At 66.8% G+C, this 12,886-nt stretch overlaps 1 protein-coding gene across 2 annotated transcripts in view; it reads left to right on the top strand.

The window, feature by feature from the left end:
- Positions 1 to 11,086, top strand: part of PRDM15 (PR/SET domain 15) — a 34,061-nt gene extending 22,975 nt beyond the window's left edge. For both annotated transcript variants that reach the window (XM_037524915.2, XM_054700259.1), the window contains exons 12-24: positions 904 to 1,071; positions 1,790 to 1,884; positions 2,263 to 2,394; positions 3,047 to 3,181; positions 3,891 to 4,054; positions 4,505 to 4,584; positions 4,730 to 4,849; positions 5,843 to 5,974; positions 6,211 to 6,294; positions 6,622 to 6,797; positions 7,752 to 7,832; positions 8,654 to 8,860; positions 9,580 to 11,086. In XM_037524915.2, the coding sequence (XP_037380812.1) occupies positions 904 to 1,071; positions 1,790 to 1,884; positions 2,263 to 2,394; positions 3,047 to 3,181; positions 3,891 to 4,054; positions 4,505 to 4,584; positions 4,730 to 4,849; positions 5,843 to 5,974; positions 6,211 to 6,294; positions 6,622 to 6,797; positions 7,752 to 7,832; positions 8,654 to 8,860; positions 9,580 to 10,065 (2,060 nt within the window). In that variant the 3' untranslated portion in view covers positions 10,066 to 11,086. The remainder of the gene's footprint in view (positions 1 to 903; positions 1,072 to 1,789; positions 1,885 to 2,262; positions 2,395 to 3,046; positions 3,182 to 3,890; positions 4,055 to 4,504; positions 4,585 to 4,729; positions 4,850 to 5,842; positions 5,975 to 6,210; positions 6,295 to 6,621; positions 6,798 to 7,751; positions 7,833 to 8,653; positions 8,861 to 9,579) is intronic.
- Positions 11,087 to 12,886: the final 1,800 nt, after the last annotated feature.

Below are 12,886 nucleotides of genomic sequence, written 5' to 3' on the forward strand. Positions count from 1 at the left end.
GCGTCTCCGTGGGCACTCAGCAGGCCAAGGTCGATGGACTGGGGCGGAAGCTTCGGTGTGGGGTTCTGCCCCGCGGGCCTGCTGCCGTGACTCCTGTGGACAGGCCTGTCTGCCCTTGAGCGGCGAGCCTTTGTGCCCCGGCCCAGGCCCCAGCGTCGGGTCACCTGCACCCACACCCCTCACGGTCACTGCGTTTCAGAGCTATCAGGGAGGACCCCCAGGGCAGCGGGGTTGGGGGGCTGTCCCTGGTGTGATGACTGGTCCCAACAGCTCTGCTCCAGCCCAGCTCCCCCGCAGGGGCTGCGTGTGAACTGCGGGTGGGAGGGGTGGAGGTGGGGGTGCAGGTGGGGGGTAGAGGGTGGAGGTGGGGGGAGAGCCAGACAGGACTCCTGAGGGAGAAGCACCTGCTGCGGCTGCCGGGGTGGGGCGGGGTTTGGGGGGCCTCACTGGGGTGGTTGTGCCTGCCTTAGAGAAAGGGGAGGGCGTGGTGGGCATGGTGGGCATGAGGGGCTGCACAGCCCATCTGCAGGGAGGGCTCCCTCGGGGGCTTGTTGAGGTGCGGGATCAAGGTCGGGGTATGTCTTGGCAAGTGCAAGGGGGTGGGAGGGGTCAGAGTGGCCAGGGGAGCACATGAGAGGAGCGGGATGTGGGGGAGCAGAGCAGGGAGCACTGGCCGAGGCCCCTCTGGGGTGAGGCCCGAGAGCTCCCAGGTGGCTGGGCAGGCGGTGCCAGTCCCTCGTCGGGGGTGGCCAGGGCCGTTTCCGGGGCGCTGAGCCCAGATGCCCCAAGGGCGGGCGGCGCAGGGGCCTCGGGTGCTTTCTGGGCTGGCCCTGCCAGGCCCCGCGGCCCCTGGCTCTGGGCCACCGTCTTCCCTAAGCGCGGCTGTGTGCTCCCTCTGGACAGATGACAAGACCTTCCAGTGTGAGATGTGCTTCAGGTTCTTCTCCACCAACAGCAACCTGTCCAAGCACAAGAAGAAGCACGGCGACAAGAAGTTCGCGTGCGAGGTCTGCAGCAAGATGTTCTACCGCAAGGACGTCATGCTGGACCACCAGCGGCGGCACCTGGAGGGTGAGCGGGCGGGCGCTGGCAACGCCCTGCGAGGCCCGCGGGGGGAGCGCTGGGGGTGCGCGGGGCCCGAGCTTGCAGGGGCAGCCGGAGCGCCGGGTGCTGGGGAGGAGCGGGGAGGCCCGGTCGCGGCCGGCGGACGTGACGCTGCCGCTGACTCTTGCTGTGGTGGGCGCCGCGACGGGGGGCGGGTGCCCGGTGGCGCCGCGGGTCTGCCCGCCGACTTGCCAGGGCGTGCCTGGCCCAGCTCTGCGGCCCCCTCTGGTATGCGGGCATGTCCCGGGACAGGTCAGCGTTGGAGAGAGACCTGGAGAAGGGCCTGCTCTCTTTTGAAAGTTCCCCGCTGCTCAGCGCTGGCCCGTCCCGGGCAGGAGTGCCAGCAGCGTGCGGAATTATTATTACCCGCCGTCGCGCCCTGGGCCCGGCTGACTTGTTTGCCAGGGTCAGTGAGTAGCTTTTTAATAGCAAGCGTCTGCCCGCGCATGGCCAGCTCCAAGCGCCTTTCTGGGCCGCAGCCGGCACGCAGGTGCCCCTCCTGGGCGCGTGTTTTGCCGCTGCGAGGTGGGCAGCCCGGTGCCCGCCTCTCCACGCTTCCGGGGCGAGAGCCTCCCCCAAGCGCCGCCGCCCAGCCCCAGCCGCAGCGGTGCCGCGCCCTCCCACCCCGGCGTCCCGCCGGCTGTCCCACGAGCAGGGCGGGCGCTGACCGTGCGGTGGGTTGCAGGAGTGCGGCGGGTGAAGCGGGAGGACCTGGAGAGCAGTGGCGAGAGCCTGGTGCGCTACAAGAAGGAGCCCTCGGGCTGCCCCGTGTGCGGCAAGGTAACGCCTGAGCGGTGCAGCCCCCGCTGCCGGGGAGGAGCTCCTGGAGACGCTCGGCCACCCCAGGCTGCGGGCCCCCGCCCCACCCGAGTCACGCTGGCCTCTTGCCGCCGGGGTGGGTCCCGGGAGTGGGCCCTGTTCCCTTGGGCGCCCCTGCCCACGCCCTCCCCTGCCTCTCTGAGCCGGTCCCCGCGTGCCGGCGAGGCCGTGTGCCCAGGAGGAGCGGGCGGCCGGTGGGGAGCTGCAGGCCGCTGAGACCCGGGGCTGCCTGCCAGCTGGGGTTGGGCTGTCAGGCTTGAACTTGGGGGAAGCATCCTGTGTCCAGAGTGGTCCCTCTGGGGGCCTGCCGGTGACCAGCCCTGCTGTCCGTCCGTCCAGGTGTTCTCCTGCCGGAGCAACATGAACAAGCACCTGCTGACCCACGGCGACAAGAAGTATACCTGCGAGATCTGCGGCCGCAAGTTCTTCCGCGTGGACGTGCTCAGGGACCACATCCATGTCCACTTCAAGGTCAGGGCCGGTGGTGCCCACTCCCGGGCAGGCCAGGGGGTCCTCCTCGGCCGCGCTGCTCAGAGCGCTGCCCTCTCTCCCCTCCTGCACGTGGAGTCCCGGGAGCCCGTGGGGGGAGGGGAGGGCAGCAAGCAGGCCTGAGGCCTGTGCTTGGGGGTGGCGGGGCGTGGCTTGTCCAGGACCCACATACCCTTCTGCGTCCTGATGCTCCCCTAGAGTTGGGCGGTGGCCAGGGGTGGGCCAGACCCTTGGAGGCCACTGCCGGTGGGTGGGGAGCCGCCTCCACACAGGGTGCCCTCCGGCCCCACCGGTGGCCACTGCCTGTGTGAACGGGGGTGCCCGGGCTGGCCCCCATCAGCTGCTCTCTGCCTTGTGCAGAGAAGAGGGGGGCTTTGGGCCCTCGGGGCGGGACAGCGGCCTGGGGTCGCTCAGCCCACCCCACCCACGGTCAGGCTGGGAGTGAGGCGGCCCAGGCCCAGGCCTGACCAGGGTGTTGCGGCGCATCTGGCTGGGGTGCAGGGTGCCCTGAGGGAGCCTGTCCCAGGACGCAGGCTCAGCCGGACGCCCCGTGGGGCAGAGCCCGCTGCCGGCTGCGTGGACGGGTCGGTGGTTGCTGGGCTGGGCAGGTGAGGAGGCGCGTGTGACTCCGCAGGACATCGCGCTGATGGACGACCACCAGCGGGAGGAGTTCATCGGCAAGATCGGCATCTCCTCCGAGGAGAACGACGACAACTCTGACGAGAGCGCGGACTCGGAGCCGCACAAGTACAGCTGCAAAAGGTGCCAGGTAACTGGAGGCCGGGAGCCCGCAGAGGCCGGAGCCCGCAGAGGCTGGGATCCTCGGAGGCCGGGGACCCCGAGGCCAGGAACCTGGAGGCCGGGACCCCACAGAGGCTCCGACCGCGGGACCCGGGAGCCCCGGCTGGGGTACCGGCGCTGCCCCAAAGGTCCGGGAAGCCCCCGTGTCACGTCGCTTCCAAAGGGCCGTCTCTGTGGGTCTCACCTCTGTCCCCAGCCCCTCCTCTCAGAGCCAGTCTTGTGACGGCACACTCCCCAGAAATGTGGCCGTCGGGGCAGCGACTGTCCATGCAGGCAGTGGCCACAGGCGGGGGCGTCCCTCTGCTCCCAAGGCCTGAAGCCTTTCACACACCTGGAGGGGCCTGGTGCGGGGGCTGGTTTCCCGGATGGCTGAGCTCTGCCCCTTCGCTGCTGCTGTCCGAGCGGAGCCCCCGTGACCTCGTTGCCCGGAAGGTCCAGTGGCCTGTCAGGGGCAGGGACCGAGGCCTCTATGCATATGGCCCGCGTGCCGCGGGCACAGCTGACCATTAGGGCCACCGGGCGTGGGAGAGACGGGAGGTGGAGGGGTGCAGGGGGGCCCAGGGCTGGGGCTGGTCTGGACAGGAGGCCGGCGGTCCGGGGGGCTGGGTGTCCGCGCTCTCGGCCCCCCGTGAGTCGGCCTGGCCTGGGCGCGGTCAGCAGCACCTGCTGTGCCGCAGCTCACCTTCGGCCGGGGCAAGGAGTACCTGAAGCACATCATGGAGGTGCACAAGGAGAAGGGCCACGGCTGCAGCATCTGCCACCGGCGCTTTGCACTCAAGGCCACCTACCACGCCCACATGGTCATCCACCGCGAGAACCTGCCCGACCCCAACGTGCAGAAGTGAGTCTGCTGTGCTGCGGCGGCCGGGGAGGCCACCTTTCCGTGACACAGCCCCTGGCCTGGCTGCTGCCACCGTGCCTGTCCCCACAACCATGCGGTTCCCGGGTGCCAGCCCCGTGTGGGCACTCGGTGGCCTGTACCACTGTTCAGAGGCTGGGACCTCTCGGCCCTCCGTGGGTGAGGAGACCCTCCCTCCGTGCTCGTCTGAGCTGTGTCCTCCTGCCGTGAGGACAGTCACCCGGGGCAGCACCCGGTGGCCTCTCGTCAGCTCCACCACCCTGGGAAGACCCTTCTCCACAGGAGGCCCGATTCTGGGCTGCTGGGGCTGGGCTTCGTGGTGGGAGTTTGAGGGGAGGCAGGTCAGCCTGTGAGGGGCGATTGTCCTGGTCTCCCCCCACCTCTGCTGCAAGGCGGCTCTGGTGAACGCGGCTGAGCCTGCGTCGCTTTCAGGTACATCCACCCCTGCGAGATCTGCGGGCGCATCTTCAACAGCATCGGGAACTTGGAGCGGCACAAGCTCATCCACACAGGTGGGGCCGGCGGGCAGGGCCCTGGGCGGGGCTCACGCTGTCTCCCCAGCCCGGCCCTCCCTGCCCGCCTCGGGACGTTCGTGGCTGGAGAGCCAGGGGAGGCGCCGGCGGGAGGCGGCCGCCTGACGGTGGACGTGTACCGTAGGGGTGAAGAGCCACGCCTGCGAGCAGTGCGGGAAGTCCTTCGCCCGCAAGGACATGCTGAAGGAGCACATGCGCGTGCACGACAACGTCCGGGAGTACCTGTGCGCCGAGTGCGGGAAAGGTGCGCGGGCGGGGGCGGCCCGCAGAGGCCGGGTCGGCCGTGGGGCGCTCTTCCGCCCAGGGCCTGCGGCGTTGGCTGCGTGACGTCCTCCTTGGCTCTGACGCCTCGTCATGCCCCTCTCGGTGTTTCCTCTTCCTTCTCTGTCACCTTCACCGTGTGCGGAGCCAAGGCTTGTGCCAGCTGCTCCTGCCACACCTGCTTTTCACTGACTTTAGTCCCCCTTAGAGGTCTTTTCCTAGGAGGGCAGGTAGCTCTCGCCCTCGTCTGTCTCTCCAAACGGGACAGGATCCCGCCCTGTGGGTTCCCAGGCCCTCTTACACGTGAAGGACTTGCAGGCGTGTCCAGCAGACGGCCTCCTCCTCTGGGATCCCCTGGCCTGCGGGGCGTCCACGGCTGTGGGGCAGTGAGGTGCCCTGGGCAGCAGGGGGCCGTGTGCGCGCCTGGCTTCCCGGCCCCGCCAGGCCCAGGAAGCACCTGCCCTGGAATCACTTCCCATAGCAGGACGGGTCTGGGGGCAGGGGGCCTTGCTGAGGCCCTACGCTGGCAGGGGGCAGGCCTCATGCCAGGTTTGGGAACCCGGGTATTTGAAAACCGGCCATTTTCCCCAAAGTCGGTGGTCAGTGTGTTGGAGGCCAACACAGAGCCCCAGAGAGCCCTAGGGCCCACCGGGGCGCTGGCTGCGTTGAGCATCGCTGGCAGGCGTTGTCCTGGTGGGGTGGGCCGGCCACTGCACGGGCGGGCGCGTCAGAACCGGGGCCTGGGCTGGTGCCTTCTGCGCCGTGTCAGGGCTTTGTGACCGTGTGTTGCTTAGCGGCAGCCACCCCAGGTGGTGGGTTTCGCCTGTTCCGCCTCCTCTAGCGGAGCGTGACGTGGTCACTGTGGGAAAGGCAGGTTGAGAGCCCCCGCCGGGGCGCCACGAGGGGGCCCTCTCCACGGCTTGGGCAGCCTGCCCTCTGGGAGAGGCTGGAGCGGGGCTGACCGTGGGCCCTGCAGGCATGAAGACCAAGCACGCGCTGCGCCACCACATGAAGCTGCACAAGGGCATCAAGGAGTACGAGTGCAGGGAGTGCCACCGCAGGTTCGCCCAGAAGGTCAACATGCTCAAGCACTATAAGCGGCACACGGGTGAGCGGCGCTGGGGCTGGGCCGGCGGCAGGGCAAGGACCTGGGGGCTTCCTGGGCGGTGGCTGTTGAGGGCAGTGAGGGCCGAGTGTCCTGGAGTGTCCTGGGGCATCCTGGGGGCTGCGTGAGGGCTGAGTGGTCTGGGGGGCGTCCTGGGGCTGTGGTGGGGTGGGGCATCCTGCCTGTGTGTGGCCCTGGGAAGTGGCTGCTCCCCCACGAGACGCCGCTGCCCTCCGCAGGGATCAAGGACTTCATGTGCGAGCTGTGCGGGAAGACCTTCAGCGAGAGGAACACGATGGAGACGCACAAGCTCATCCACACTGGTGAGCGGGCGCAGCACGGCGGGGCCTGGCCGGCAGCCGGCGGCCGGCGAGCTCCAGGCCTGTAGGCGCCTTCCTGGAGGGCTCGGGCCGTCACCGTGGCCCTGCCTCCCGCACATTGCCCACCACGGCTCTCAAGACTCTGTTCTTGAATCTTCTCTTCCTGAGCCAGGCCGCGCCCCCTGCCCCACAGGAGGCCCCGTGGGTGTCCCGGGCTGGGCGTGGTCCCGCAGCTGCCCTGGGGGCCCTCGCCGCAGAGTGGGCGCCCAGGGCGAAGCCCCCTCCTGGCCGGCCTGCCCTGACCCCGCCTCTCTTCTCTCCGCGCGGAAGTGGGCAAGCAGTGGACGTGCTCCGTGTGCGACAAGAAGTACGTGACCGAGTACATGCTGCAAAAGCACGTGCAGCTGACCCACGACAAAGTGGAGGCGCAGAGCTGCCAGCTGTGCGGGACCAAGGTGTCCACCAGGGCCTCCATGAGCCGGCACATGCGGCGCAAGCACCCCGAGGTGAGCGCCCTGTGCCCATCAGGCCCACGCCCTCTTGCCCCGAGTGTGACGTGGTAGGGCTGGCCACGGTGGCCAAGAAGACACAGTGGCAGTGGTGTCACGCGGTGGCAGTGGTGGCGGTCATGATAGTGACAGACACGTCTGTGGGTTCTGCTGCTCAGTGTGGGGCCCCTCAACACACAGGTCTCAGTGGTGCCATCCGCCTCCCCGTGAGCCTGGACCTCCCGGGCTGGGCCTGCTGCTCCCCTCCAGGCAGCCCCGCCTGCGCCCTGTGTGCGTGGCAGGTGACTCCTGGTCTTCCTTGAGCCACACCCATGGCGTGGTGCATCTGTGCCCTGCCCTTTCCTGAGTGGGACAAAAATCTGAGGGTGTTTGCAGACCTGGGGGAGGATCCTCACGGCCACCGTACCCCTCTCGCTGCCCTCGGCTAGCCCGCCCACAGCAGCTCCTTCCTGCAGCCCCTCCCCTGGTCTGCCCAGTGTCGGCCCCCGGCCATGCAGGAGGCACGTGGGGGGTTCCGCGTGAGGGTATCAGCTGAGTACCCTTCAGCGTGGCGCGGGGAGCGGAGGGATGTGGGGGCACCCCATCATCAAATCTCAGCTGTGCATGTATCAAGGTGAAAGGTACTGTGTTTGGGGGCTCACTGGTTTTCAGGGGCCTCTTGTGGGACCCCACGGTGTCCCCCCCGCTCTGCTTTGGGTGAGGTGACAGGTCTGTTGGGGCTTCTGTTGCTGAAAGCACATCAGCATGAGGCAGAAGGGGAGGCAGCGGTCTCTAGCCCGGGCGGCAGGGGTGGGGATACCAAGGACACCCATCACCCATATACTGCCCCTGCCTGGGAGAGCCCCGTGGGGACTGGAGATGGGGCGGGCGACCCCAAGGGAATCTGAAGCAAAGCCTCCGAGGTAGTGCCCAGGACGCCCGTGCCCGGGCTCAGGCACTCGCTGCTCGCAGGTGCTGGCTGTGAGGATCGACGACCTGGACCACCTCCCTGAGACCACCACCATCGACGCCTCCTCCATCGGCATCGTGCAGGCAAGTGCAGCCGGCGCGGGCGGGCGGGGGTCTGGGGAGCTGAGAGGACGCGTGCCGTGGTGCAGGCCTGAGCAGCCTCTTGGGGCCTGCCCTGTGCCCTGCGTGCTGAGAAGTGTGGGTCCCCTGGAACGGCTGGCTGCTGCTGTCCCCGCGGGTGATGGCCAGGCCTCGCGGCTGAGCCCTTGTGATCCGGGCTCGCTGCTGCTGCCAGTTCGTTGCAGCTGGGGCATGAGAGTCATGCTGGGGCGTGGCCATTCCCCGCTCAGGCCCAGAGGCTGCTCAGAGGTTTACACTTCAGCACAAAATGTGGCTTTTAATAGGACTTGTATAAACTGCCTTAAAAAGAAACCCAAAGGGCCTCCCTGGTGGCCTAGGGGCTGAGTCTCAGCACTGCGAAGCTGTCGGCAGCCACTGCAGCCTGAACTCGATCCCCGGCCAGGGAGGACCCACAGGGCGCAGCAGACCTCTCCTGTCTCCCCGCTGCTCCCCTCAGCAGTGGATTTCAGTAGATCCGCCTGCTCTGCTCCCCACTCTGTCTCTGGGGAATTCCCTCACCCCTGCACCTCTGGCCTGCACCCCAGTTCTTCTATGTAACAATAAATAAGTAAAATCTTTAAAAAGAGAGAGTCCTGAGGCCCGCAGAGACTTGCCCGTTCTTGGCGCTGCGGCTGGGCGGCAAAGGCCGGTCAGGCTCCCGGGCAGCCAGTGGCCCGAGGGCCAGCCCTGGTTGTGGGTTGTTGGGTGGTGCTGGGAGGCTTGGGCCACGGACTTGGGGGGGACGTGGCCGTTCACCTGGCTGGTGCTGGGCGGCTCTCCCGCAGCCTGAGCTGGGCCTGGAGCCGGAGGAGCTGGGCGAGGGGAAGCACGCCAAGGCTGCCCGCAGGCCGCACAAGCGGAAGCAGAAGCCGGAGGAGGCGGCAGCGCCAGGGCCCGAGGATGCCGCCTTCAGCGAGTTCCCGGAGAAGGAGCCCCCCTTCGCGGGCGGCGTGGGGGACGAGACGGACTCCGCGGTGCAGAGCATCCAGCAGGTGCGCTCCGTGCCCGGCCAGGGCCAGCGGCTCCACGTTGTGGGCTGGGCCCTGCTCCATGCTGGATGCGGGCACTGGGAGCCACCGGCATCGCTGACCGCCACACCCCGCGGGGAGCGGGTTGCTTGCAGTTTGGGGGAACTGTAAATGGCCTCCGTGGGGTCCTTTATGTGGGAGTGGCTGGCGCACCCGGTGAGCCAGACCCTGCAGAGCAAAGGACCTTCGGAGAGGTGGGGGTGGGCAGGACCCTCCGGAGCCAGTCCTGCTGCCTTTAATGCAGTCGTAGGGTTGCTCAGCTTTCCGCACAGAGGCTCTGAGGCCCCGTGTGACTCTGTGGGAGCCCACGCCCCTATGCCTTGGCCCCCCACCCGCGAGCGCAGCCTGGCGGCCGTGCGGGCGCAGCTGCTCGTCCTGAGCCCGTCGGGCCTCACCTGCCCACAGCCCTCTAGCGGAGTGGAGGCGGTCTCTCTCCTGAGAAAAGTCCTTTTCTCCTTTTTCTTCCCGAGTCAAATCCTTTGTTCCTCGGCTCTTGCTCACGGTGTCTGGGTGGGCTCTGCGTCTTGCCTCTGTTGCTAGCACCTCCCCGACGGTTCTCCCCGTCGGGCCTTCCACCTGCACACCCTTCCCGGGCCGGGGCTGGGCACCGGCACAGGGCGGGTAGGGCCTCGCGCTCCTGGCTCTGCGGAAATGCCTGTCTCACGCGCCTGTGTCTCCTCCAGGTGGTGGTGACTCTGGGCGACCCGAGCGTGACCACTCCCTCCAGCTCGGTCGGCCTGACCAACATCACCGTGACCCCCATCACCACTGCGGCCGGGACTCAGTTTACCAACCTGCAGCCGGTGGCCGTTGGGCACCTCACCACCCCGGAACGCCAACTGCAGCTGGACAACTCGATCCTGACCGTGACCTTTGACACCGTCAGCGGCTCTGCCATGCTGCACAACCGCCAAAACGACATCCAGCTGCACCCCCAACCCGAAGCCTCCAACCCCCAGTCCGTGGCCCACTTCATCAACCTGACCACGCTGGTCAACTCCATCACGCCCCTGGGGAACCAGCTCAGCGGCGAGCCGGCGCCGCTCACGTGGCGGGCGGTGCCCCAGACGGACGTGCTGCAGCCCCCGCCGCCGCAGGCGCCCCCGCCCCCGCCCGCGCAGCCCCAGGTGCCAGCCGAGCAGCAGCAGCAGCAGATGTACAGCTACTGAGCGCCCCGCACGACCTCAGACACCCTGCGGGAGAGCCATTTTGTCTGTGGTTGTTAGGTTGGTCCGCTGGATACCAAACAAAGGGGGAGAGACCGTCCAGGGCGACATCAGCCTCACTCGGCCTGGGCAGGATTGTCTCCAAATCGCCCAGACGCGTCCGCCTGTCGGCTGGACCCGAGAGGCCAGGAGCGGCCCCACGCTTGCCTGCCTCCTGGACCGTGGCGCCCACCTCCCCTCGGGGGCTTAGGTAGACGTGGGGTTTGGGGACGTGAAGCAGAAAGAGAAGCAGGAGCCGCAGAGGCAGTGATAGGTTTTTAGAAACACTCGTGGCCCGTTTTATTTTTCCCCGGGAGAACCCGGTGGTCACGTGAGGTCGCGGCCGCCTCTGGGCCCCAGGCTGCAGCGAGGCGGGGCTCCTGGCTCCTGGCTGCGTTTCTGTTTTTTTTTTTTTTCCTTTTTATCCCCCCCTGCGGATTTGCAGAGAAGCTAAAGTTCCATGTTCTCTTCCCTGACATTTGTGTGGAGTCCAAAGTGTTACCGGCTCTGGACTGAGAAGGTGACCCTGAGCAGACGCCGCTCCTCCGGCCTCGGGGTCATGGCAGGCCGGGGTCCCGGGGGCCGCGGCGCAGGCAGAGGCCTCTGCACAACAGCCTGTGAGTCGGTCTCCAGTCTCGGGTTTTCCTCGCTGCCTGATTTCAAGCAGATGTCGCGTGTCGTGCCGCGTCTGTGTTCCCCTCGAACTTGCTGAAGTCGTTTGCACTGTAGGGCCCGGCCGCGGCCTCCCAGAGGCGGGGCCTCGCGGGGGCGCCGGCCGAGCGTGCTCAGGGTCGTCTGCCATCCAGATGTATTTATTGTGTGGGGCTCGGCCGGCGTCCCCCGAGCTGGACAGCAGGCCAGAAACCCATGCTTGCTTCTGTTTAAACTCTGCTTCCAAAGGTGGTTGTATCTCGAGACCAGTTTTCTATAAAGATGGCGCGTGAGCTTGGCCCCTGCCATGCCAGGATGCTGCAGGTTTTTCTGAAATACGAAGATGCTGCAGTGTCCTGCGGGTGGGGTGGCAGGATCGGGGCGGGGGTGGTAGAGGTGTGGGTGCCCTGGCCTCCAGGCTCGCCCCCCCTACTTGGCTGGGAGACAGAGCGGGGTGTAAGGAGGGAAGTGGCTCTGTGCCCTCCTGGCCCCTCCACACTGTCCAAAATGCAACACTTGCCTTATTGTGTCCTCGGCCCCTGTTAGCCCAGACCTTGGTCTGGGAAGCACCTCAAAGAAAGGCTGCCGGTGAGTCCACTGGGGTGAACGAGGCCTCAGCGATCACTGTCACCTGAGGCCCAAGGCAGCCCCCCCAGCACTTCCCCTGCAGACCCCAGGCTGGGGCCTGGCGATGCCTCCCTGCCTCGGGCCGGCCCCCCCCACGCCACAGCCCAGCCCTGCACTCCCGCCCCCGCGCCTGCGTTCCCAGTGGGAGACTTTGACTTTTTATTTATGATAATTATTTTTATGTTATTTATGTATATAATTAACTGCTTTATACATTATAGTTTTCACTGAAAGAACTTGGGCCAGGGGTGATATATTTTCTAAAACACGGTCTCCATTCTCCTAACGCAAGGGTCCAGGTGCCCACGGAGTCATCAGGAACGCCCAGGTTCCGAAGATTATTTTTTTAAAAAATCACTGACCATTTCTTTTTGCATCAGCAAAATGTAAAGGGCAAACGACCGAGTGAAATTCGCCCAACGCGGTCGACGTCTGCGAGTGTTTAGCTTTTATTCCTCCTCCCAGTGAAATAAAGGCCTTTTAAATCATAATTTTATTTTTTTACAGACGTTCTTGTGCCTAGAGGAAGACTCCATCGCGTGTTTTGTAAGAGCCTAATTCAGGGTGTGCGGCCCCACGCGCCGCCGTCCCGGCCTGTGGAAACAGACGCCCGACAGCACCTCCTGTCGTGAGGCGGGAAAGTCGGCCCCGGCTTTCCTGGCCGCACGGCTGGCCTGATCCCAGCCCCTCGGGGCCAAAACGGGTCCTTGCTCTCTTAGAGCTGGCGCCGTGACTTTGCGTCAAAGAAACTGGAGGGCCAGGAAGCGCGCCCGGCCGAGCCGTGCAGTTGGCGGGCGCGGTGGCTTGTTTCTGGTGGCAGAGACGGGGTTTCCTCTAGCTGGGCCCACGCGCACAGCCGCCCGCGGGAGGCAGTAGAGCAGGCCTGTGGCCGCCAGGCCCTGCCGGTCGTCTCGGTCCCTCAAAATTAATAAATCATGAGAGTCGACTTTGGCCTGTGAAATTTGTGCGGTTGTGGGGTCTCGGGCCACGGGGAGGCGTGAGCTGGAAGGCATGGGCCCGGGATGGGGTGCTCCCGGGCCAAGAGGGGGCCAGCCGGGAGAGGCCCTTGCCTCTGCCAGGCTCCACTGCGCGCTCCCCTGGGAAAGGCGGTGGCACGTCCAGGCCCGGGAGGCAGTCACCCTCCCTCGTCTTGCCACGCGGGTCCCAAAGCTTCGCGCTGGACGCGCATGTGGGACTCCCTGGGATTTGAAGAATGGGGTGTGAGAGGCCGATGCAGGGGCCTGCCTCCAGGTGGGCTTCCTGGTGGGCTTTTGCATTCCGGCCTCCTGCGCGGCCTCTCAGGGTGAGCTCCGTGTCCCCGGGGTGTATGCCCGCAGGTCGGAGGTGCTGTGGCTTGTGTGTTTCGGGTGCCGGCCTCCGTCCCGGCTGCCTGTCCCAGGCCCTGCCCGGGGTGTCCGGAGAGCCGGTCCCAGCTGCCGGTCCCGCGACAGTGAGGCTCCAGCAGCTGTCGCAGAGGTTCAACAAGGCGGCCGGGAGGGCGAGTCAG

This window comes from Talpa occidentalis, unplaced genomic scaffold (genome assembly GCF_014898055.3).
Source record: "Talpa occidentalis isolate TD23 unplaced genomic scaffold, MPIMG_talOcc4v2.1 talOcc4.4, whole genome shotgun sequence".
Taxonomy (NCBI): Eukaryota; Metazoa; Chordata; class Mammalia; order Eulipotyphla; family Talpidae; genus Talpa; species Talpa occidentalis.